Source organism: Lichenostomus cassidix, chromosome 12 (assembly GCF_008360975.1).
Source record: "Lichenostomus cassidix isolate B80296 chromosome 12, HeHo_3.0, whole genome shotgun sequence".
Classification (NCBI taxonomy): Eukaryota; Metazoa; Chordata; class Aves; order Passeriformes; family Meliphagidae; genus Lichenostomus; species Lichenostomus cassidix.
This window is the reverse complement of record NC_139493.1, coordinates 2,874,035-2,897,575: the sequence shown is the minus strand read 5'-3', so window position 1 is coordinate 2,897,575 and position 23,541 is coordinate 2,874,035. Positions and strand designations below refer to the sequence as shown.

The 23,541-nt window shown below is 41.2% G+C and overlaps 1 protein-coding gene across 1 annotated transcript in view; it reads right to left on the bottom strand.

Moving 5' to 3' along the window:
• The window catches only part of CNTN3 (contactin 3), an 89,266-nt gene that overhangs the window by 41,814 nt on the left and 23,911 nt on the right, over positions 1 to 23,541 (bottom strand). Inside the window, exon 3 of the mRNA XM_085072269.1 lies at positions 3,266 to 3,361. Within this exon, the coding sequence (XP_084928395.1) occupies positions 3,266 to 3,361 (96 nt within the window). The remainder of the gene's footprint in view (positions 1 to 3,265; positions 3,362 to 23,541) is intronic.

Genomic DNA, 23,541 nt, shown 5'->3' with positions numbered 1-23,541 from the left:
TACAGCAATGTACAACTAATGCCTGTTTTTTTCCAGGCAAACTAAAATTTGCGGAAATGTTCAAATAACCATCAAGTAAATCTTCACTTCTACCATTAAAAATCATCTTTTTCTCTGTGTTTAAAGCAGCTTTAAACCACCCCAGACAACATAAAAAGACTATGCCTCATTGCCTCCTCCTCTCTAGAAGAGCAAAAATACCTCATAAATCCAAAATCAATGTCAGATGAGGAAAACGAACTGTTCTAAACAAACATAAATCACAATATATAGAATTAGAAATAACAGCTACACAATAATCACAATGCAGAGTACAGTTGTAACAGGAGGTAAAACCCTACAGGAACTTGCAGATTTGTTTTACTGAGGGCTTTGTCACTCGTTAGATAGCAATTTTGGAACAAAATCAATAGCAGAGAAAAATCATTTTTAGATCTCCATATGTCTAGCCTTTTCCATTCTTGGCAGATTGGGCAAAAATTAGCATCACATGAATGTTTTTTAACCAGCTGCACATCAAGTGTGTCCAACACAGAGTTTGGGATATTGAGATGTTTGTTGGATCGACAGCCCTTTGGAATCATTAAAGACTTGAACAGCAGAAAGTCAAAATATTTTTAGAGAATTCAGTGCAATTTAAAGGTTGTAACAACTGGAAAAGTAGCAGGAGATCAACATAAATCCATTTTTGATGTCATTCTATCTTTTGAATATGTGGGTGAGATGATTTACTGATTGTTTTGTGCAAAAGAAAGGATATTTTAACAGGTTCTGTGCAACAGAATGAAAAGATCCAGCAGCATGGCCATGCAGAACGCTGACAGATGATCACCTTAATTATCCAAACATCAGTGCTCAATTATGATACAACTTAGAATATCTAACATAAAACCAGCCTGAATCAGAAAACTATTTGGGGAGAAAGTCTTCACACTCAGAGCCAGCCATTTACCAAATCTTCCACTCAGCAAATCCCAAACAAGACTGTGAAAAAAGGGAGTTTTATTTAGTTCCCAGAAAGGGGGAAAGTGCTAACTATGCAGAAAATATTGGTTTGTGATTCATAAACAAGAGTTTCATTGTTGGTTTAAATGCTGGATGTCCACACCCCAATGGAGCTGGAACTGCACATTTCAAAAGGACAAAACCACTGCTAACTGCTAGAATAATTTGTTCCCCATTAAAAAGGGACATTCATATGACTTATGTAAATATCTGTGCCTAAGATAAGCAAGGAAAAAAATATGATAAATTGTGGAAGGGAAGCAATTTTCTTTTTCCATACTGTGATCTGGCATTTCTTTGGGGATGAACATTGGTTTCTATTGTCACTGGAATGCTGTACATGGAGGAATAATCACTATTTAATCAAGTCTCTTCTTGCAAACTCCTTACAGAGAATGCAAGAAATAAGTGCAATTAAGTTGGCAAGATCTTAGAAATTGCACAACATTCCAGAACACAAAAGCACAGCATTTTGGGGGGCTAGAGGGGGAGAGGAAACAAGCAGGTGGAGAAGGTTTTTTAGAATTGTCTGGAATTATTTGATAGCTCAGCGCAATAAATACAGAATCAAAGTGGAAAAAAACCAAAAAACAGTCAGATCAGTGATCTGGAAAGGGCTGAACATCCCTCAGGCCAGGTCAGCTGCTCCTAAACCAGCCCTGCTCTCCTACCAAACTGCTTTGCTCCCTGGCTGGGTGTTTAATGTTTTATCCCTGCTGGATCAGGGGCACTGCCTGTTTGATGTCACCTGCTGCAGCTTTACTGCACCCAACCAAGGAGCAGGAGGAGTTTTCCCACCTGGATCTGTGTCTCCTGAAAACTTGAACAGTTAAACCTCCAGCTCTCAACAAACCCAACAATTTGAAATAATTCTGGTACCAGTTTTCCCTCCCGTTTGGTAACCCAGCTCTGTTTCCTGCATGAACACCACAATTAGTGTGGGGAGGTTAATCATCTCCCATCTGCTGCCTGCAGAGGGAATTCTCACCTCTCCCAAGCACAGCTCTCAGCACCAGCAGCGTGTTTGGTGTCACCTCCTGTTGCACAGCTCACACCTTGCCAGAGCTGCCTCAGCTTGGCCATCACCTCTGGGTGTAAATCCACACACAGCACAGCTGGGCAACAGCTGGGGGGATTCACACTTGGGACTCCATCTAGGAGTGAAATTTAATCATTCTAATTCTTACAGATAGCTGGGAGAACGACCCATTTCCTCAGCTGCTGAAAAGACAAAGCTGTTGGAAGGCTATAAAGATGATTTAAGAGGATGTATCAGTTTAGAGGGGAAAAAAATTCTGCAAGCTCAGACAGTTGTAAAATTGCCACTTTATGGCTGTGTCTGCTTGGACTCTGCCAAATTTATGAGGCCACAATACCTATATTATTGAATATAATGTCTAGCTTCTACTACCTTGTCGTTGCCATCAAATCTGATGTTTAACATCACAGCCCTTCAATAATGCCACTCCATATCAATTAAAAACAATAAAACCAGTTCCTTTCAAATATTACTTGAGGCTCAAGAGCAATTAGTCAAAGACTGAAAGATGCAGAGTGAGAGATAAAATGTTCTAGCAACTTTTGGCCCACCAAGGATCCATAGATCCACTTTTCTCAGCCCCACAGTACAGCAGGGATTTGAATTACACCAGAATTATTCCATCACAGCCCAGAATGCCCTGATTGCAAGAGAACAGGCAGACACAAGCACTGTTAAAGACAACGATCTCCTCTCTGCAATTGTCTGCTCACAGGGAAAACTGGCTCCATCCAGGCTCAGCAATTGTGAAATTGGGCAGAATTTAACTCCAGAAGATACAACATTAATTGCAGCAAACGCCATAAAAATCAGACACGTTAAGTGCACAGAAATTACTAGGAACTAGAAAGGCATTTCGAGATATAAGTAAATCCTCTTAAAAACTTCCCTCCCCCTCCTTTGCTTTTGGTTTCTTTCCCTTGGCATTTATTTCAGAACCTGATTTTTGGTGTTTCTGAACCAGATTTGGTGTTTCTGAACCAGATTTGGTTCTTCTGGACCCAGATTTGGTTCTTCTGGACCCAGATTTGGTTCCACAGAACCCAGATCTGGTGCTTCAGAGCTCAGATTTGGTTCCTCTGAGCCCAAATTTGGATATTCTGAGCCCAGATTTAGTGCTTCAGAGCCCAGATCTGGTTCCTCTGAGCTCAGATTTGGTTCTTGTTCTGTTCTCTGGCATTTCCAGGGGTCTTGCACATGCCAATCAAGAGGGTTCCTTACCTCCTGCCCAGGGAGGAGGTCCACAGAGCAGCACCACTCCCTGGCCCTCCCGGACGGACACTGCGCTCCTCATCTTCATCCTGGAGTTCTCCACATCTGCAGGAGAAACAGAGGAGAGCTGCACATCAGGGAACAGACAGGGAGCATGGCACACAGGGGCTCAGGTTCTCAAACCCCAACCTCAATCAAATCCAGCAAATGCAGGAGGAAAGGCAGCTCAGCACGAGGGAACAGGACAGAATTAGGGCTGGAGGGAATTATTCTGCAGAGATAAAACTGAACAGAGCCTGTGGCTCATTTTGTTCTCCTGCCTGATTTTGGTAATGAAAAGGGAGACAATGAATATGACTTAAAAACAGGTCCTTAAGCTGCTGTTTCTTTGGAAATGAAGGCTCTGATGAAAACAGCATCACAATCCTACTGAGCTTCCACACCCATTGTAAAATAACATTAATAACATTAATAACAGCTATTCAGGAAACAGATATGGATCTTTCCAAAGAGAGAAGAACCTCCTGGCCCATATTCCTGCAGGAGAATCCCATGAATATCACTAAGCCAGAGCTTTGCCCCTCAGTGTGCTGACCCAGTGCTCTGCTCAGACTCGGGGTTTGGGGTTATTTTAAGGTGTGTAAGATCACAGGATACCCTGAGCTGGAAGGGATCCACAAGGATTATTGAGTCCATCTCCCAGCCCTGCTCTGGACACCCCAAAAATCACACACAGCACTGTCCAAACACTTCCTGGGGGGGAAACAAATGCTACAGAATATCCATGAATACAAATATTTTATCATAAATTTATATTGGCTTTCCCTGGAACTGGTGAGTCAAGACACAAGAAAGTACAGCCTCATTAAAGCTTTGAAATAAGCTAAATATAACACATCATACAAACCAAGATCAAAGTCCTACACTAACAGAGGCTGCTCCATGAATACACCATGTATTTTTCCATAACAAAACAAAAGACAATTTAAAAAAAAACCCATATTTGTTTATAACCTTGTATAGGATACTAACACAATCTTTAAACAAGGCTGTCTTCATAACCAAGCATAACAGGAGTACTGAGTTGACCAACAGTAGCTATTTCCCCAAAATACAGTATTTTTTATTATTGCAAAGCAACAGCTGTTACAGTGAGAACACTGAATAAGAGCGATTAGAATTTCAATACTTCCTCTAGAAAAATGCTGCAGTAGGAGAGTGTTGAACAATCCTTTATTAGTGCACATGAAGTTCACAGCAATGTTCCTTCCAAGGGCTGTTTTCAGCTTTCCAAGTGAATTTCCACACAGGTATCCTCAGAATAAATTCAGATGCTTTTGCTGGACATGATGTAGGAGTCACAAACACAACCACAGCCAAACTGGTTTCACTCAGAGATAAAATTTATATTTTACACATTAAATTAACTTATACCACATTTTCCCCTTTTACATCACAACCATCACAAGTCATAAATGTTAACAAACACAATTTCCCTAACCCAAATGGGTTTGCAGTGCTTTTTCAGCCCAGGTGCTCATTTATTGCCCAACAATGGGTATGGACAGGATTGGGATGGGCTGGCAGCACCTTGGGAAGAGCTCTGGGGGATGCTGAAGGGTTTGCAAGGCACAACCCCATTATCCCACAGGGACCCTGCAGGTTGATCTCTTGCAGTGTTACAGCAGAAATTGTTCCTCACTGATTGCAGGTGAAGGTTGTTATCACCAGGGAACAGTTTTTGGGGAAACAAGGAGCGACGCAAATCCATCCAAAAATGGAGAGTATGAGCCACCCTACAATAAATAATCATTTTTCACCAATTAGCAGCAAGCTCCCCATCCCACCTGCCAGAGCAGCTCAAGCACCAGACTCATCACACAGCTGCAAAAACCATCATCACTTCATTCCTCCATATACTTCTGTATTCTCTTTACACGTTGTCTGGCACTGCTCTGAACACAATGCAAAATCAACATGCAAACCAGGAGCAGGGCTCTTTATTAGCATTACACAATGAAGTCCAAATCCCTGACCTTGGAGAGCACTGGCTGCTCATAAACAAGATGCTGCTCTGATTTTCAGCTGCTCCTGCAGCATATTCACAGGACTGCAGGTCAAAGCTTCCAATGGTTGGAATTATATCAAGAGTGATTGTTTATCCTTGGGCTTCTTTGCTTTTTTTTTTTTCCTTTTTTTTAATAAAGCCACCATCCCAAGCACAGTAACACCAGGGAGCAGAGCTGTAGCTTCTTAAAAAAACTTGTTATTGCATGAACTCATGGGGAAGGGATGGGAAATCCTCAGCAAACTGACAGGGTAAGTAAAATCCCCTAAAAGGTGCACTAATAACAGCAAAGCTTGTTTATTTTCACAGATTGAACTGCAGCCCTGAAATCTGAGGCTCTTATCCTGCTGGAACGTCTCAATAGATAAAATATAACTGGAACCAAAGAGCAGAGCTCAGGATGGTTCTGAGGAGAGATGAGTCAGAGCAGGACTCCCTTTCAGCACCCATGGGATGACAATATCCCATTGTTCACTCTGAAAGAGAAGGGCAGAAGCACACCAAGTATTTCTGCATTTTATCTGCTGAACTGAAGATTGGCTTTATTCATCATCAGGTTTTTAAAACTCAAACTGGTCACCAGACTGCTTTCATTAGTGTCTCCTGACTTCATCTTTTTATTTCTTGCATTTATTCCACCTCACTCACAATCCCATTTCATCTAAAATGCAACTATTCATGGACAAAATTAACAACTTAATTACTTAACCCCACCAGGCAAAGACTCTAATCCTGACACTGAAAATATTTTGTTAAAGATGTCACAAAAAATACTGACTACAAGGAAAAGAAACCCCTCCAACTTAAAAACCAATCTAAAACTCTGTAATTTGCCAATTAAGTGCTTTTATTGCCTGTTTATAGTTTGCCATATAGAAGAAAGTTTAAAATTAGCAACTGAGGCTTTCTGACTCCTGAAACAGCATTTTCTTCTCCTTTCCCCTGCTAATACATATATTTGCCTCATTGCTATAGTACCAAGTCCATAAAGTTGTATCAACTGAAATACACATTCCATTGCAGTAAAATGGAGCCAAAAAAGGGGCAATTCAGCTCTGTGGAAAAGTCTTTGATTCTGCCCAAAGTGAGCACAACAAAACGAGTTCCTGCCCATACAAACAGGGATATGAAAACTGAATATTCCACTGGGTTCTCTCCTTCTGCCCAATAAACCAAGTTTTCAGTCTCAAGCACTAAGACTTGAAGTTGCTGAGAAAGATTCCAAAATTCAGAGGGACAGAAGTTTGAGTATCAAACCTGACCAGCTGCTTTATGCATCAGAACAGCAGCATTTGAACACTCTTGTGAAACCCAGGACCATTAAAATACACGGATTTGGGGATTCTCGAGGGGAAAAACATGACCTGAAGCACCTGGGGGAGGTAAAACAGACTGAAAACTGTGACATTTTTATAAAAGTATAAAAATGAATTTATCTGCAGAGCCACCCAAACAGCTCTGGTTTCTGTGTTCTCCTGTAATGGGAAGGGAATGGATGGGGCAAAATCACATCAAATCCTACAGCCATGCTTGGAAAAGACACACAACATCACGCCATGAAAAATGCAGAGAATTTCTGATGACAAAGCTGCTCCAGACTCACAACTGCTGGCTGGTGGTGACGCTGAGTTATGTCGTATATTGTCAAGAAACCCATGTGATATTTCAGCCCCAGACACATTTCTGTATACAGGAACTTCATCAGATTCACAGACACTGCCAGGAATTACACCAACTTCTATTTTTTTTTTTTTAACACAATGCACAAAACACATTCACTGTGAGAGCAGCAGGATTCAGTTTCCTCCCTGTTTCTTTTTTTTTTTAATTCAGGTTTCCAAGTCCAGCAACTCCCAAGCATCTTATTACACCGATATCAATTGCTCTTTAGTGTCAACACATGTTTATTTGTAATTCTACCATGTTTTGAAAACTGCAGAACAAGTATCCGAACTCTACAAACATAATTGTCCCTTAATAGCCAGAAAAATATTTATTGTATTGCTCCATCAGGCTCATTGTTATTCAAGGGAGCAGAACTTGTTAAACACACTTTAGGTATAATTCTGCATGGGTAGGATGTTCAAGTGCCTAAATGAGTCAGACAACCAAATCTAAGCTGTTTTCTTGAGTAGGTAATTCTGGAGTGGGGACTCTGTTTGATGCCAGCCCCTAATGAAGCACTAATTCACAGCCCACTCGCCCTGCTAAAAGTCACATTATTAACCAGAAAGGAAATTCCACACTCTCGGCTCTTAAGGGCAAATAACAGCCTCGGCACGTTGTAATAGCTGTGCTGGTAATGAGAACTTCTGCAGAAAACAGAGGAACACTCATTTGCTTCTTTAAAAAGCAAGCAAACAAGAAAAGCCCAAACCCTCCCCCCCCAAAAAACCAACAAAAAACCCCCAAAACCCCCCAAACAAACAAAACAAAACCAAAAAACCCAAGACACTTCAACACCTCCCTACCTCACCTGCCTGCTTGAGCAAACTTTCTTCCCCATCACCCCATACCCCAAATTTGGCTATTCCAAGGCTTTGCTGTGATCAGGAATTTTGCATTTCTTTAGACAGACACCCAGAACTGAATAATTAATTTATTATTTGTATAACTAATTTTCACCAGGATATTTGGGATACACGACCTGTTAACCCCAACCCACTGCAGCAAACCTCAGTGCAGAAGGAGTAGGGAGTGAGCAGAGCCTGCAGGTTGTTTCCATCCCAGGAAATTCTGAATTTCTCACTGATGAATCCTGCTGGGATGAACAGGCTGCAGAGAACAGCACCAAAAAAAAAAAAAAACAACCTTACAAATCTTTGAAACTCTTCCCCTCCCTGTAAATCAACTTGAGGTACAGCATAAAATCAAACGAGAGAGAATTAAATGCTCTTATAGCAATTAAAGGAGAATAATTCAAAAGTCTGTGTTCTAGAAACACAAGTAGGAAAAGCTAAAAATAAAGTGGCACAGATGCATCAGAGTGTGGTGAACAGGAGATGCCAGCATGGGAAGAGGGAGAAGAGTTTGCAATAAGGAGGGGAAAGATGGACAGAGAGGGATGAAGGATGATTTCAGGGAAGAGACCAGAGACAGCAAGGAAAAAAAAAATAAAACAGTAGAAGTATATTAATAGTATAAAAGTTGAGCCAACATCTGATAAGCAAGGAGTATTTTCTTCTAAAACATGCTTTGCACTGGCAAAAATGCACTGAAAGGACTGGGAAAAAAAACCAAACTAAACCCTAACAGCATTACTAGGGAAATGCATGTTTTGAAAGAAAAATGTTCTCCACCAATAGGTATTTCCAAAAATATGCCTTTCATAAATTCGTATTATCTGGGAATTACCACTCAACTCCAGGCAAACACAGCACTGAACAAAGCAATTCAAGCAATTGGAGAAATATCTCAGGAGGGAAGGATGTTTGCTCAAGGAAATTATCCCACAGTCAACTTCTCAGATGCAACACAGATTATTTCTTCCCCCAACACTTTCCCAAAACAAACCCTAAGAATATCCTGACAGCCTTACCAAGCACCAGCCCTCGAAACCACAAAGCAGGTTTAGTGCTGAACACCACCAGGATATTCACATTTTAATAGTTAAACAGATGGCTAAAGCTCTGCCAGACCCAGCTCTCATTATCTGAAGGTTTGTTTATTTATTAAATATGCAGCAGCATTCCCAAAAAGCCTTTCCTCAATAAATAAATCAATGAAAACCATCCTACAACAGCTCTGTTTTAAAGCACTGGGAACATGCTGATGACAATTGGATTTTTTTTTTCCTGCCACTGACTTCACTCCTTTATGTTTCCAAAGATGCCACAGAGAAATGGACAGATTCTGCTATAAATATTACTAATATTTCGTCACCAGAAAGGATTCCTGGGATGTGGGTTTTATTTCCAGTTCCACCTGCTGTTCAGTGTTTCTAACTGGGCACATTAAACACTAACAGACTTTTGGTTTTAGTATTTATTTTAATAATTCTCCTGCTTAATGTTTCTCAACCTCAGGTATGTTATACCTCAACTCTAATAAAAGAAATTCACAGGAACCTGGAGAAGGTGACTATTTCTACAGAACTGAATTCAATAACCCACTTGAAGTAAGCTGTACAGAGGATAAGGTGCAAGGATAGATTAATGCTGTAACAAAAATAATATTTGCAGAGGACTTTAGAAGAAATTGAAACTTCTAATTCTATTATTGAAGCAGAGATGAGAAAGACAGAGGCAGAAACAAAAGTGATACATTTTCAGAGCACATTTTCCTGGTTCATGCAGAGGAAGAAGAGTAATTTCATGTATTAACTACTCACATCACAATTGGAAGGAAGAGGTGGGTGAATTCTCCCTTTTGACAAATAAAGTACCTCAGCCTCAGCATCCTGAGCACAGCACTTGGCACTGACATTAATTGCTCCTGAGAAGCTCAAACCTCCCATTTCTGCATCAGGGATGTAATGTGCTCCTCTCCAACCCCAGCAGGATGTGAGTGAGCCCAGGGATGTCACCACAGCATAAAACACATTCTGCCAAATTGCTGCAAACATTTCTGACTGTAAACCTCTCCGGTTACTCGCTGGGATTATTCTACATTAACAGGCTCAGAAGGACAGCAGAGATAAGAGAAATGATCTATTTCTATCCCAGCACTGTACAGCAACGCTGGAGTTGTAGCTTAATGGATGTTCAGGAGAACATCAAAGCAAACCAGAGGAGATTTTGTTCACTTCCTTCACAGCAGCAAGAAGTGGCTAAAGCAGATGGTCTGGAGTTATTTCCTTACAGACTTCAGCGAGCAGGAATGCAGTGAAAGGCATTTCTTTCCCTGATGTCATTTGCAGCTGACAAGCAAAATGGGCATTTTCTGTGGCAGATAAGGCAGAAAAAATGAAAGAACCCTCATGTTATTGTGATGTGGGCAGCGGAGATGTTTAAAACAATAATTATTTGCCAGGTTTGCAGAAAAACCCAAGAATGAAAATTACAGCTTTATCTCTAGGAGACAGGCCATGGTTACAGTCCACGAGGCAGAATCATTTCTTCAGTGCTGAAGATGAAAGCTAAATGATGAAGTTTCCCAGTGAAGTCACACATCCAACCTGGGCACAAGCACGAGCTGGTAATTAATTAATGAAAAGCAGAAAACCTAATTCAGCATTGCACACACATATAACTCTCTAGTCCCTAATAAAATTAAAAGAGCACACCGAGGCTGCAAACTCAATTATTTGGAGGTAGAAAATGCCAGAATTAGGGTTGCCTAATTCCACAACTATTGGCAGAGGGAAAAGCCCCATCAGTGAGATTTGAGCACTGATGGTTCACACCAGAGCTTCCTGCTCCTAAAGCAGCCACTCTCCTGTCTTACCTGGGAACCTCTGCAGTGCTGCTGAGTGTGTTTAATTAGTTGTGGAGAGGCTGAGTGCTCAGTGGAAGGTGTGAAGGGTGAGCTGCAGGCTCTGAGCACACAGCTCTGGCTGGCTCTGGGCTCTGCTGGGATGTTTGGGGCAAGCAGAGGAGCAGAGGTGACTTGCAGTTGTTCCAAAACACCCAGACAGACCTGTGGCTGCTGTTCTAGGGATCTGGAGGTGTGTAAGCAGCTTTTTTACACCTGTGCTTGTCCTCAGCAGGCTCCCAGCAGCCAGCACAGGCTCTGGGGTGTTGGGTGAAGGGGTTTGGGAGCAGATTTGGGAGATGCCATCAGCAGGTCTGGGGGGATGCTCCCATCTGCCTGCCCATCACTTGTCACAGCACTCCATCCTGGTGGCATTGCCCAGAGCAGGACACGCCAAAGGCTGCAGCCAGACACACTCAGGTCAGAATGACAAGCCCAGGTCAGTCACTGCACAGTGGGGAAGGGTCATGATGCCTTAAAGCTGGTAAAAATAATCAGAAACAGCAGTTTAGGGGGAAAAAAGGGTATTACCTTGGTTTTAATAGGATCCTTGGTGCTCAACTTGTCAAAGGTGGAAACACACCGAGAGCACACTGTGTACAACAAGCACACAATTTATGGACCTCACAAATCAGCATATCTACCTAAAATCCCCCTATAAGAAACTTAACAAATGAAGCAATTGTCCCCATATTCTAGTTATCCCTCCCCAAAAGAGGCCACAGTCTAGTTTACAAAAACATATTCCAGAGAGGAGGCTCTGTCCAAGGCTGGAACCTCTAGTTTTGAGATAGTAGGGATGTTTTAAGAGAGAACAGCCAAACTAAGCTAAATATCAGAGTAAAATGATTATAAACATGTAGGGCTAGGGAACCTTTGTGAAGGGCACAAGGAAAGGGAAAGGCTATAAAAATGTACAAAAAGAAAAGGCAAAAAACCATCAGGCATCAGTCACCACCAGGGTTACCCACAAAACTGTGCTGGGATACCTTGAAACCAGCAGGGACAATCCAACAGCTCCTTCTGACCCCTCAGCAGGGAGAGACATGAACAGCTCTGGCACAGCTCACTGTCTCCAGTCTGAAGCACTGTCAGCACCCTTCCATCTCACCAAAGCCCTGCTCCTGCCACTGACCAGCCCCGCCTGCTCAGCCCCACCAGGGTGACAAATCCTCCCCAAACTGCAATCAAACCCAAACTCCACTTGCTCTGTCACACATCCACTTCTGCCCCTCCCAGCCTCTCCAAAACCCCACCAGCCTTTTCAGGGCACGTGCTGGAGCTCCAGCCTGGTTACAAAACCTCTCTTTCAATATTCATCATTGCTCTGACCCAGATGTAACAGAGAGCCATTTAAAACCCAATCAGTATAATCCCCCAGCAGATAACAAATCCCATGTTTTGCTTTATGAAGGCAGAACAGTAATCGTTAGCCAATTAACCAAAGGGGTAAATAGATGACAAAACTGCATTTGGTGTGGCTCAGACCCAGCTGGGATCTGATACTGCAGAGTCTGGAGGAAGAACAGGAGATCCTCACAAGCATGACTTGGAATAAATCACCTTCATTACCCAAAGTGATGGTTTGTGATCAGAACTGAGCACCTCGACCTGCTGGGTGACCTTGGGCAGTGACAGATCGATGGCACTCAGGGTGTGTGGCACACCAGGACACACTGTGCCCACCTGCCTGCTCCCAGCCTGAACACAGCAGCCTTTCCCAGCCTCTCCACGGACTCTGGGATGGGAGAAATCAACTCCACCCTGGCTGTGATATCAGTAAATACCAAAATCTGGAAGGATGGTTAGGAACCACAAGTTTAGCTACAAAGCTCAGACCTGCAATCTCTTGGAAAGTTCTTTTTCTTCCACTAAAGAAGGATTTATTATGAGGCAAAACGATTTCCTGGAGAAGTCAGAGTAATTCCACTGAATCCCCATCAGGAAAGACAGGGGAAAGAAAAATAAGGGATGGGTGAGGTGTAATTGGCTTAAAGAGAAGCCAAAGTTACTTCTAAATGGAAGCAAAAAACAGTTATACGAAAAGATGAAAAAGTAAGAGTAGCATATGTTACTGAGAGCTGAAGTTAGGAAACACTAAGGAGAAAAATGCTACATTTTGTTAAACAACAAAGAAGAAAAATTCTTCTGAAAAGAATCTGAAATAAAATCAGAAAGAGAGATGTAGTAAGAAATCAGAGGTACAAAACCAGCCGAATGCAAAGGAGTGTTAACAACTGATAAGGAAATGCAAAACACTACTGTTAACATCAGATTATTAAAAATCAAAAGCATCACATCACACACCCATTTGATAGCCAGGGAAGCCTCTGGCAAATCACACACGAGTTCAGCCAGCAGATGAGAAACCGTGGCAGTGCAGAACCAGCCTCTCCACCCAATAAATCACTGACTCATTGGATTTTTTAACTTAATTAGTGGGTAAAATAGCAGGACGTACAGTAGGGGCAATCAATGTAATTCCAAGTCATTAGATGTGACAATGACAGTGGAAGTTCATAAAGGGAAGCTGCACTGAGGATGTGACTCAGGCTGGAATCGATGTCCCCAGGCTCATTTCAGACCATCCTGTCCCTCCCAAAATCAGGAGCACAAGGAGCACACTGCCAGCAAAGCAGTGACACTGCAGGCAGGCTGAGGGGCTGGCTGGGCTTTTTCTGAAATGGTGTCACTTGTAAAGGACAAATGGCTGTGGACAAAGCTGGTTCAACTTCAGACTTCAGTGATTCCCACACCTCATTAATATTTAAACCTGGCTTGGCTTGTTTTGGGTGAAGAGGTTTTGACTTGGTTATTTCCATTAAATAAAAACATCTGTATAACATTTTTGTCAAAAAGCTGGAGAAATAAGAAGTGCTAAGGAAACAAATGAAGGCATTTGAAAAACAAGTGGTGAAGAGAGTTCTACCCAACTGGTGAGTTCATCTTCCCAGTCTGCTCATCCCCCAAAATCTAACCTAATTATCCAGGAGCACTCTATTTTTTTGCTCTTCTTGCAGCAAGAGAGCAAAAAGGAAAATCCAGGGATCATTTGAGCACATTAACCTCCCTGGAAGAGAAGGGAACGAGACAAGATCTGCAGAGAATTGCATTCTGTCTGCCTCCCCAGTAATGGCATTACACTCGAATGAAAGCAAAATTCTGTGGAAGGCTGTTAGTTTACTGAGAGGTCAAAGAGATGACAGCTGTGGCAGGAGGAGGCAAACCTTTAATACAGCATGATGGACCAATGTGCACATCCTTCAGTGGATGAATAAATGGGGCTGAACAAGGGATTACACCTGAGCAGCAGCGCAGATTAATAAATTCAGCATCAGGAGTGGGGAAAAAAAATCAGCTCCTGAGAAATACCTGAGTTCTGCTAGTGCATTTGTAAAAACAAATACAATCCCAGTGTTGCTGAGGAGAGATTAATAGATTGAGACATGTACAGAAGGAGAAAAGACCCAAAACACAGGGGCACCTCCAATCTTTTTGCTGGTATCTATTAGGTGACAGATGCTCCTTGTGCACACTGATCCCAGCCTAAGCCAAATTGCTCCTTGCAGGGTGATGTAATCCTCAAAAGTATATCGTTAACTGCGATTTAATAAAAAGGCATGGGCTGGAAAAATACAGTTTCATAAAAAGAAAAAGAGAAGCTGTCTCGCTGCACGGGGCTGAGAGAGGCAATAACAGGAAAATAAAATCAGGTGCTGCATCTCTTCTCACAAATACAGAGAATTTCCTTGGTTATTAGATGAGACTCCCCACAACTCCCAGCCTGTGCTCTCTGTGACTACTCAGTGCCACACTGGATGAGAAACAAGACATAAATACATAATCAATACAAAAATCATGACAGAGCAACGCAGTGTAATAGGAGCAGCTCTCTAAGTTCCTTTGCTTCAGTTTTAAGACACCCACTTTGCCTTGCAGTAAACATCACAAAGCAAAATACGAAGGTTGGCAGCAAACTGGAGCTCTGAAAAAGAGTATTTAAAGTAAGATGATACCCAGTGAAGACATTTAAATCGTTATTTGCAATCTCTCCACATTTATTGGGCTGCAGCCATGGGTTACTTCAGTCAAACTTTCCTGTATATTTATTTATAAATTCACTGAATGTCAGAGTAATTCTGTGCATCACAAGACACTTGTGCTTGTTATAGAAAGAGAGGAGCATTTAGGTTGGAAAAGATCTCCAAGATTGAGTCCAACCATTCCCCAGCACTGCCAAATCCCACTGAACCACATCCCTAAATCCACATCTTCCAAGGCATCTCAAAACAAAATTATTGAAGGTGTTGTTCTTCAAATAACATAATGTTGTCTAAAACCATGCCAAGGGCACTCTACATCTCAAAAAAGAAGAAAAAATAAAACCAAACTCTACATCTACCAAATGACAAAGTCAAACACTCTCAGCTACCCAGCCAAGCTTTCCTGATTTCAAGTCCTCATTAAACACCTCTTAGCAACAGTCTTTCTTCTACATCAAACCCTGGTGCTGTAAAACACGTTCCAAAGTGATATTCTGAATCTTTATTTCAGTTTGAGGATGCTCCAAACCCACTAGTTTAGTGAGCCATGATGGGAGGGTCATGACACAGCACAGATGTGTTTCTGTTGACTGAAATGATTTTAATTTTTGATTTTTTTAACTTGCAAGAACTACAGCTGAAAGATCAAAGCATCCAATTCCTACTGAACATTCCTATTAACTTCAATGGGCTTTAGATCAGGGCCTTAATGGGGTATTAATGTAATGTAAACATTTTTAAGTATTATCTTCATATTATCTGTAGCATGTTAAATGGGCTAACAAGACCCCATTAGGGTAATTCTGACAAACAAATCCAGGCTGAAATACTTTCCTCAGCAAGGATTTGCTTTGATTTTTTTCAGTGAATAAAAGCTCTGCTTTCCCAAATAATCCATATTCTGGAGTTTTAAGCACTATCCTGCAATGGAAAAATCCTAATGAATGTCACCATCCTTCTTAAAAAAACCTTGAAACCAAACTCACACAAAAGAAATTAAAAAATTTTCCTTTTAGAGCTTTACCAGGCGATGGGAGCTGTGCAGGAAATGCCATATTTGTTAATTATTTATATATACTTTCACACCTATGGAAATGAAGCCAACACTTCAAAGGGCTCCTGTTAAAAAGACTTCAGAATTTAGTCATAAAGTCTAAAAACCTAAAATCATATTGGTGTCCATTGACTCCAGTGCACTTCAAACACTTTTATAAGATATAAGCACATCTTACATCAATCAAAGCCCAATCAAGTCAAATATTTAATATGAGAAATTATGACATATGAAATTTAATAGGAGATATTTAAGATGAGGAAAAGATGTGGAGAGACAAAGCAAAGCTAAACTTTTTAAAGGAGTTAAGCTCACACAACATCCTAAAACAGCACTGAAGTTTCAAAAAGCTAGAGGAAAATGATGTCCTAAATAGCTTTGGGAGGAAAAAAAAATATTCTTTTTAGCTCTGTTTTGCTCCAAAATATTCTTTCCCTTATTTTCCATGCCAGAAAGTCTCTGCTCTCTCCTTGCCACACTCCTCTCCCTCACCAGCTTTGAAAGATAGTCAGAGACAAGCAGATTTACATCAAAAAAATAAAGAGAGATAAGGTTGCTATGGGAATAAGAAGACAAAAACTGTTACTTAATCCAACATAAAAAGGATGAGAACTGGAGAGAACTCAAATGGAATTGAAACTGTCACCCCAACCAATGAGGTTATGATCTGAAACAACTGCTTTTTTCTCCCTCATTTCCTCTACGCTTTCATGTAATTTCATTTTCTCCTCAGAATCTCTTTTGCAGAATACAGTATTTCATGTTAAGATTCAAAAAACTTTAAAAAATGAATTAGAAGTAATATTTTCCAATATGTTGCTCGCTGCTGTCACTCACTTGGCAAACTCCTGCAAAAGCTGAACTATGTCCCCTCTGCAGCAATGCCATGGATGTAAATGTGAAATTTGAGATGAATCTTTACATTTTATAGGTGAATTATGTATAAAAAAACAGATTCAGGCATGGAATTGTCTTACTTGTAACTACAGTCTGTGCTCTACAATAAAGCTTTACAAAGGCTAGTAAGCAAATTCAGATTTAGGGTTTTTCTACAGCAGCAATCAAGGGCAATTCTTGTAATTTCTGAAGGAACTGTCACACACCTCCTCTCCCCAAAAATTCAAGGCACCATTACTGTCAGGAGTTTATCTCAAAACCCACTGTCTCTTATCAGTGCTTGCTGGAATCACTTCCCAGCCAGCACAAAACATCGTGGGAAGGAATGAATCTCAACTATTTTCAAGTTGTTGATACAGGATATTTCTTCTCTTTTTGAAGAGTAGGGAAGATGTCTTTCTGTCCATTGCACACCCGCAGAGCTGCCCTGACTCATTAAATAAAAGGCAATATCATCTCCCTACATGGCAAATCTCAAAAATGAGCAATGGGATGACACCTTAAAATACCTAATTCACAAAGTCTCTACCATTAGATGATCTCTGGCAACATAAAGCCTGGAAATAATCTGGAATGGATGAGCTAAAAACATTTCCTGGACATGCAGCACAGCTTGGGAAGAGGAATTCTTATTTGCACCTTATCTATTCCCCATTATCTCCAATATCCAAATTTGCCATTCAGGTGTTTATTGAGAGTGATATCTCCATGTCCACCTCTGAGCTACAGGAGAATCCTTAACAGAATCCAACTCTCTGAGATTCTCTGCATTGCTTTCAGTTATAAATAGCTGCACGAGGAATCAGGATAAAATATACACTAATTACCCTTGACTATGCAAATGAAGCTATTTTTAATTCAGGTTTAAGCCATGTTGAAGTTCTCGTTGCACAACAACTGCCAAAGGCAAGGCAATGTTGTGTTTTCCTTTGCTTCTTGCTGCACTCAGGGCACCTCCAGTGGCACCAAATTATTTTGCAAAGCAGGTGCAGCTCAGTCTGGGAGGGTGGAGTGGCAGCTCTGGAGTTGCAAAAATTTCTGCTTATTTGGAACAGAATCCTGACATCCTGATCTGTTGTTTCTACTCAACTAAAGTGATGCTAATTCCTCACGTTATTTTTTTAATAAAATGGCACTTATGGGATGGGAATAAACCCTGATGTGTATTTAGGGTAATGTGGCAAGTCTCAGCTTGGGGACTCTTTTCACCCTTGGGAGCACACAGAAACTTCCCAAGTGTCATCAGGGCTTTTCCTGGCAATCTGAATGGAAATTTCAGTCACCTGCAGAAGCTCCCAGCCACCACAGTCAAACCCAGGTCTCCCCAAAACTCTTTACATTAGGCTATTCCATGTTCCTGTGCTCCAGGGAGTGGAACTGGATGATCTGCAAGGTCTCTCCCAACCCAACCCACTCTGCCATTCTCATTTGACACCACAGGGAAACACCCAGCTGGCTCCAGTATGGAATTCCCTCATTTATATCACATGGAATTCCCTCATTTATCTCACTGCACAAAGTCACTCCACACCTCCCTTCTGCACTAAGGCTTTCTGGTCCCATCTACTGAGTACAATACTATAAACACTCTTAGTGGCTGCTTCAAATAAAGTGATTTTACAGCCAAATGATTCTCCACTCAGCTCCTGCACATCTGACCCCCAACTATGCAGAAATCAAGGACAGCCAGGCACAAACACACTTACCACATTTCACCTTCTGCCTTCCATTCCCAGGCAGCAAACACTTGCCTAGAAAGAATTCTGCTTTCCTGCCCAAAAGCCTGGCTTTGAAATGCCTCTGACTTTCTTAAAAGACTCCCAAAAAGTCACCCAGAAAGTCATAACTCCATGTTCCACCCAAGGAGGGAGAAAACATCATGCTCTGCTAGTCAACTGTATTTTAATATTCTGTTTATAGTTATGGAAATTCAGCTCGTTTTAGCATCAATAAGTTCTGATTGTGCTAATCAGACAAGAATATAAATGAGCTTTTATTCGCTTAGGTTTTCAAACACGTAGAGTAAATATGGTCGAGGTTAAGCTTTCTACTTCACAGTGTTGTGTTATTTTTTTTTTTAACTGAAAAAACTGTGTGTAAATTCTGTTCTAATCCCTGATGAACACTGATCCCTGAAATCTCACTGCTGATATGCACATCCTGGATTGGAAAAGCTAAAGGCTACTATTAGCACATTTGTTATTACACAGAAAAGCTGAGAGGTTAATTATGGCACAAACAAAGCTTTTGTCCGAGGCACTGGCAGCCACATATTTAAAATCACCAAAAATTAAAAACCTAAAGCATTCATTTTGAACATGATCATTAGGAACGACAACAAAAATCAGAACAGTTTCTACTGAAGAGCTGGTTTTAAATACAAACTGAATTATTCTCAGTTCTGCTGGTTTCCTGAACATCTGCCAAATTACTCAGCTTTAGATTTCAACCCAGTGCACCTTCCCTGTTTTTCAACTGTCAGTCACAACCTCTTTATTTTTTTAACTCCACACTGTCCTGAGCTTCCCAAGTAAAGGGCTGGAAAGGTTGGAAGCCAAGGGTCTTGCAATAATTTACAATAATCTCACTTCTTCTGAAGCTTTGACAGTGTTGGCTCACACTAAAACCCAAAAAACACCCAATGAGAGCTCCTGTGCTGTCCTTGTCACAAGGCTTCATGCTAAGGGAAATCAGGGAAAACTCAGAATCTTCAAAAGTCACTTTTTCCAAAATGTCTGGGACAAAAGGCCAAAGTCACACAGCAAATAAGTGGCTATAATCAAAATACCAGGCAAAGATCTATCTACCAACAAATTAAACAAACAGAAGTCCTAAGGCACTGGGAGTTATCCCAGTTCCTATTAAATTAATACTTTGCATGTGGATTGGAGTAAGTATTCCAGTAGGGATTACTATTCAATGTGCCTCAGCACCAGAATCTTTTACAAGAAATAGATTGGAATTACTTGCTCAATGCTATTGCACTTTAAACTGCAGTAGGCAGAAGAACTGTGTAAGTACAAATGCACAGCCTTCACGCTCAGTAATATTTGCAGTGACACAATTTTATTGCAAGATAAACCGCCTGAAAAATTCCTTCTTGGTAATTTATGTAAAAATCAGAATTGCCACAAGCCAACATTTCCCCATTCAAACGCCATCAAATCTGCAATAAGCTTAATTAATGGAGATAAAGGCAGCGTTTGTCTAGTTGAAATGAAGCATTAATTGTCTGAAGGTGAGGATTCAGCTCTAAGGTTAGACAGTATCTGCAGCAGGGTTTTCAAAAGGGGTTTTCTGCAGCTTGGAAGATAAAGCAGAAACCAAGGAGACTCTTCAAAAGCTATTAAAGGTCTCTCTTCAAAAAGAATTTGAATTCAATATTGCTGCTGATAAGAGCACACCCACCATGGAAATCCAGACTCTTGGAAATTCATGGACTGGGAGAAAAGCCATGATGCCAGTGAAGATCTTTGGGCTTCCCCAGGTTTATATTTAGCTAACCACAACACACAGATCCTCATGAAGGAGGCTGTTGATTCCCTCCCCTAATTAAAATGGATTAAAACTGTGGTTTTAAACTGGCTGCCCTGGGAAGGAGAGTCACCCTGGGCACAAGGAGAGGTGACACTGGGGCTGCACTGAGCTCCTCCAGCTGGCAGCTCTCAGCCTTTCTCAGAGAGGAAAATTCCTTCCTTCCCAAGCCTGGACTGTGCTGTGTCCTGTGCTGACCACAGGAGAAGAGTCAGGCTTGGCAAAAAAAAAACCAAAACAAAAAAACCCCAAACAAACAAAAATACCCAACCTCCCCCCCCCAAAAAAAAACCAAAACAAAAAACCCCAAACAACAAAAAAACCCAAAAAAAACCAAACAACTCCCCCCCCACAAAAAACCTCAACAGAACAAACCCACAAACAAAAATCCCAGCCAAAGCACTACTGCAATATAGAGAAACCATTTGGACATTGAAGCCTGGTTCCTGTTCTATCACTTCATGCTAAAATTTGCCAATAGGGAGATTTTTCTTCTTTATTCAGCAGTCCATTTGAGTTTAAAACTAGATCATATTATACGTAGCTCTTTATACCAATTCAGATGTTTTGCCTGAATAAAATTTTTGCCTGAATTCTGCCAATTCACAGGTCAGGAGATCATGTTGGCTCCAGTGATTTCCCACATCTACAGCACACAATTCATTTCCTGTGACACCAAACCCTTCAGAGAGAAGCAGAAACTCTTTAAGAGTGGCTTCTCATCTCGTAAAGTACCTCAACCCAAATTTTCTGTCTGTGCAATGAATCCTGGCAGCCAAGCCATCCCACCGAACAGTTCTGACAGTCACAACTGGCACAGCTGCACATCTATAATGCACAAAAAGGAAATTACTATTAATATGCAAAAGCACTGTGCATCAAGATCCAGGCTGGCTCTGTCTGAAGGCTGTAACTCTTAATGAAAGCTGAATTTGAACAAGAGTAGTAAACGATGCTATTTATTTTTTTTTCCCTACAAATGGACTTCTGCCCATAGAGAAACTCCTCACCTAAGACTAAAGCTGAAGAGGATATTTCTGCTTTCCTTGTGGCTTGATTTAATCACAACAACACTGCAGTAAGAGCACAGAAGGTTTGTTTCCATGCTCTTTGGAAAATAAAGAAAGAATCATGCTTGCCAATTTCATAAGTCTCCTAAACTTGATACTAAAAAAAAAGAGAACTGTGAATCTGATACACGACATTGCTGTGCCTGAGGGCTTAACAGTTTATTTCTGGATTAGACTGAGAAAACAAAATGAAAAAATGAAAATGAAAGTAATAAAAACACCTGAATTGGCATAAAGAAGTATGTGTAATATGATCTAGTTTTAAACTCAAAATTGACTGCTGAATAAAGAATTAGAAGAAAAATCTCCCTATTGGCAAATTTTAGCATAAAGTGATAGAACAGGAACCAGGCTTCAATGTCCAAATAGTCTCTCTATATTGCAGTAGTGCTTTGGCTGGGATTTTTGTTTGTGGGTTTGATTTTTGGGTTTTTTTGCCAAAGCTTGCAATGGCTGGAGGAAAAAATTTCATAATGATTTTTGGTTTTCTCTATATCAATAAAGTGCAGTAAACATGGTGTTAGGACACACAGTTTATGGTGGCAGGAAGTCAGAATTTTAGGAGAGAAAGTTAATCCAAGTTACCCTGGACATGCTGTTTGAAATGTCCCCTTTCATCTGCTGAAGGAAAAAAAAATTATGCATTTACACACAGAGTCCTCCTTGTTTCGTTTCTTTGAACTCTCTTTCTTCACAGCTTTCCTTCCCCTTCAACCATCCTTCAAACGTGGTTTTTCCTGTTAATCCTCAGGAGAACCTTTAAAAACATCTGATATTCTGGGGAGAAGAGAGCAGCAGGAAAAAGTAAACCATGCTGAGAAGGTGCAGAGAGCATTGGCTGTGCTCTGCAGGGCTGGAGCAGCCCAGGCACTGCTCTGTGTGCAATGAGCCTTTTCTGCCTCTCCAGGGGAGCAGGAAAATGCACCCAAAATTCACAAAGTGGTCAGGAAATCCAGCAGCCTCACCAGCTGGAGAGAAGTGTATTTACACACTTATATGATGGGGGTTCAGCTTTTCACCTGAGATGTTCACCAAACTGCCCAGCACACTCATCCTCACTCATTCCAGCCAGCAATTGCTCCCCAAATTACCAAGCGCAGTCAGAGCACTCAGGAGAGTCCTGATTTCCTGATTCTACCTGCAAGGATGAGAATTTACACCAAGTTCCACTTGGAATTAATTCAGGACTTCACCACAGCTGAGTTCTGCATTTTTACTGTTGGATGTTGTTTTGCATATTTTACTCGTTTTTATCTTTGAAGTTGCTCTTTGGAGTAATTTAAATGTAACAATGCTAAAAGTGTGTGTTTTAAATTCCTCTCCTAATAAGGTAGACATTTTGAAACTCCACATATATATATATATATATTTAATGCTCAGTAATCACATTTTTGCTCCCCGAGGTAAATGGGCAAAAAGACCATGGGATCATTAGTCCCACAGATGTAATCATACTTCAATAAACAAAAACCCAAGGGCCACTGTTTTCCATTAGATCCTCTCACATTCTCCTCTTTGATGAACTATGAAGATTCACACTGGATAAAGGAGAAGCAATTCAATATAGGACACTGCAATAAGGGGCCCAGTTTGAAATACATTATCTGCAAAGACAGAGAATGTCAGGGTTTATAAGGCAAGATCAGCATCATCTCCTTTTCTGCAGCTATGATGTTATTTCACAACCCTGAACTGCACACAGGTCTTACAAGAACTGTCTTTTTGCTTATAGGCAAAGCATAAGAAAAATGGTTTTCTACAGGGAGGCAGAATACCTGCTGATCTATCTTAATAAGAGGTTAAAATAACATTCTCCAAACTGTTTGACAACTTGTTTTTACATCTCCAGCATGCTCTTGCTAAAATCTGTTTGGAAATCAATTCAGCTCCAGGATTCCCCAGCGGGTTTCAGCAGCCTGCTGTTCCACAGGCCCACGAACAACACTCAAGCTATTGAAGCCAACAGGTAATGCTGGCACTGAACTCCTGCCCAGGCTCCAAATATCAGGAGATTTGTGGGTCAGGACTGAGCCCTTCTGCACAGTTTGGAGGGAAGTGGGTCAGGCAGCTGGAAAGGCTCAATTTGGCTAATTCCATCTGGCTGCAGCTCTGCCTGGGACTGAGTGACAGCAATCCAGCAATGCTAAATCAGGATGGACATCCTCAGTGGGTGCTCAAGGCTCCTGAGCAGTGCTGCCCCACCAAGC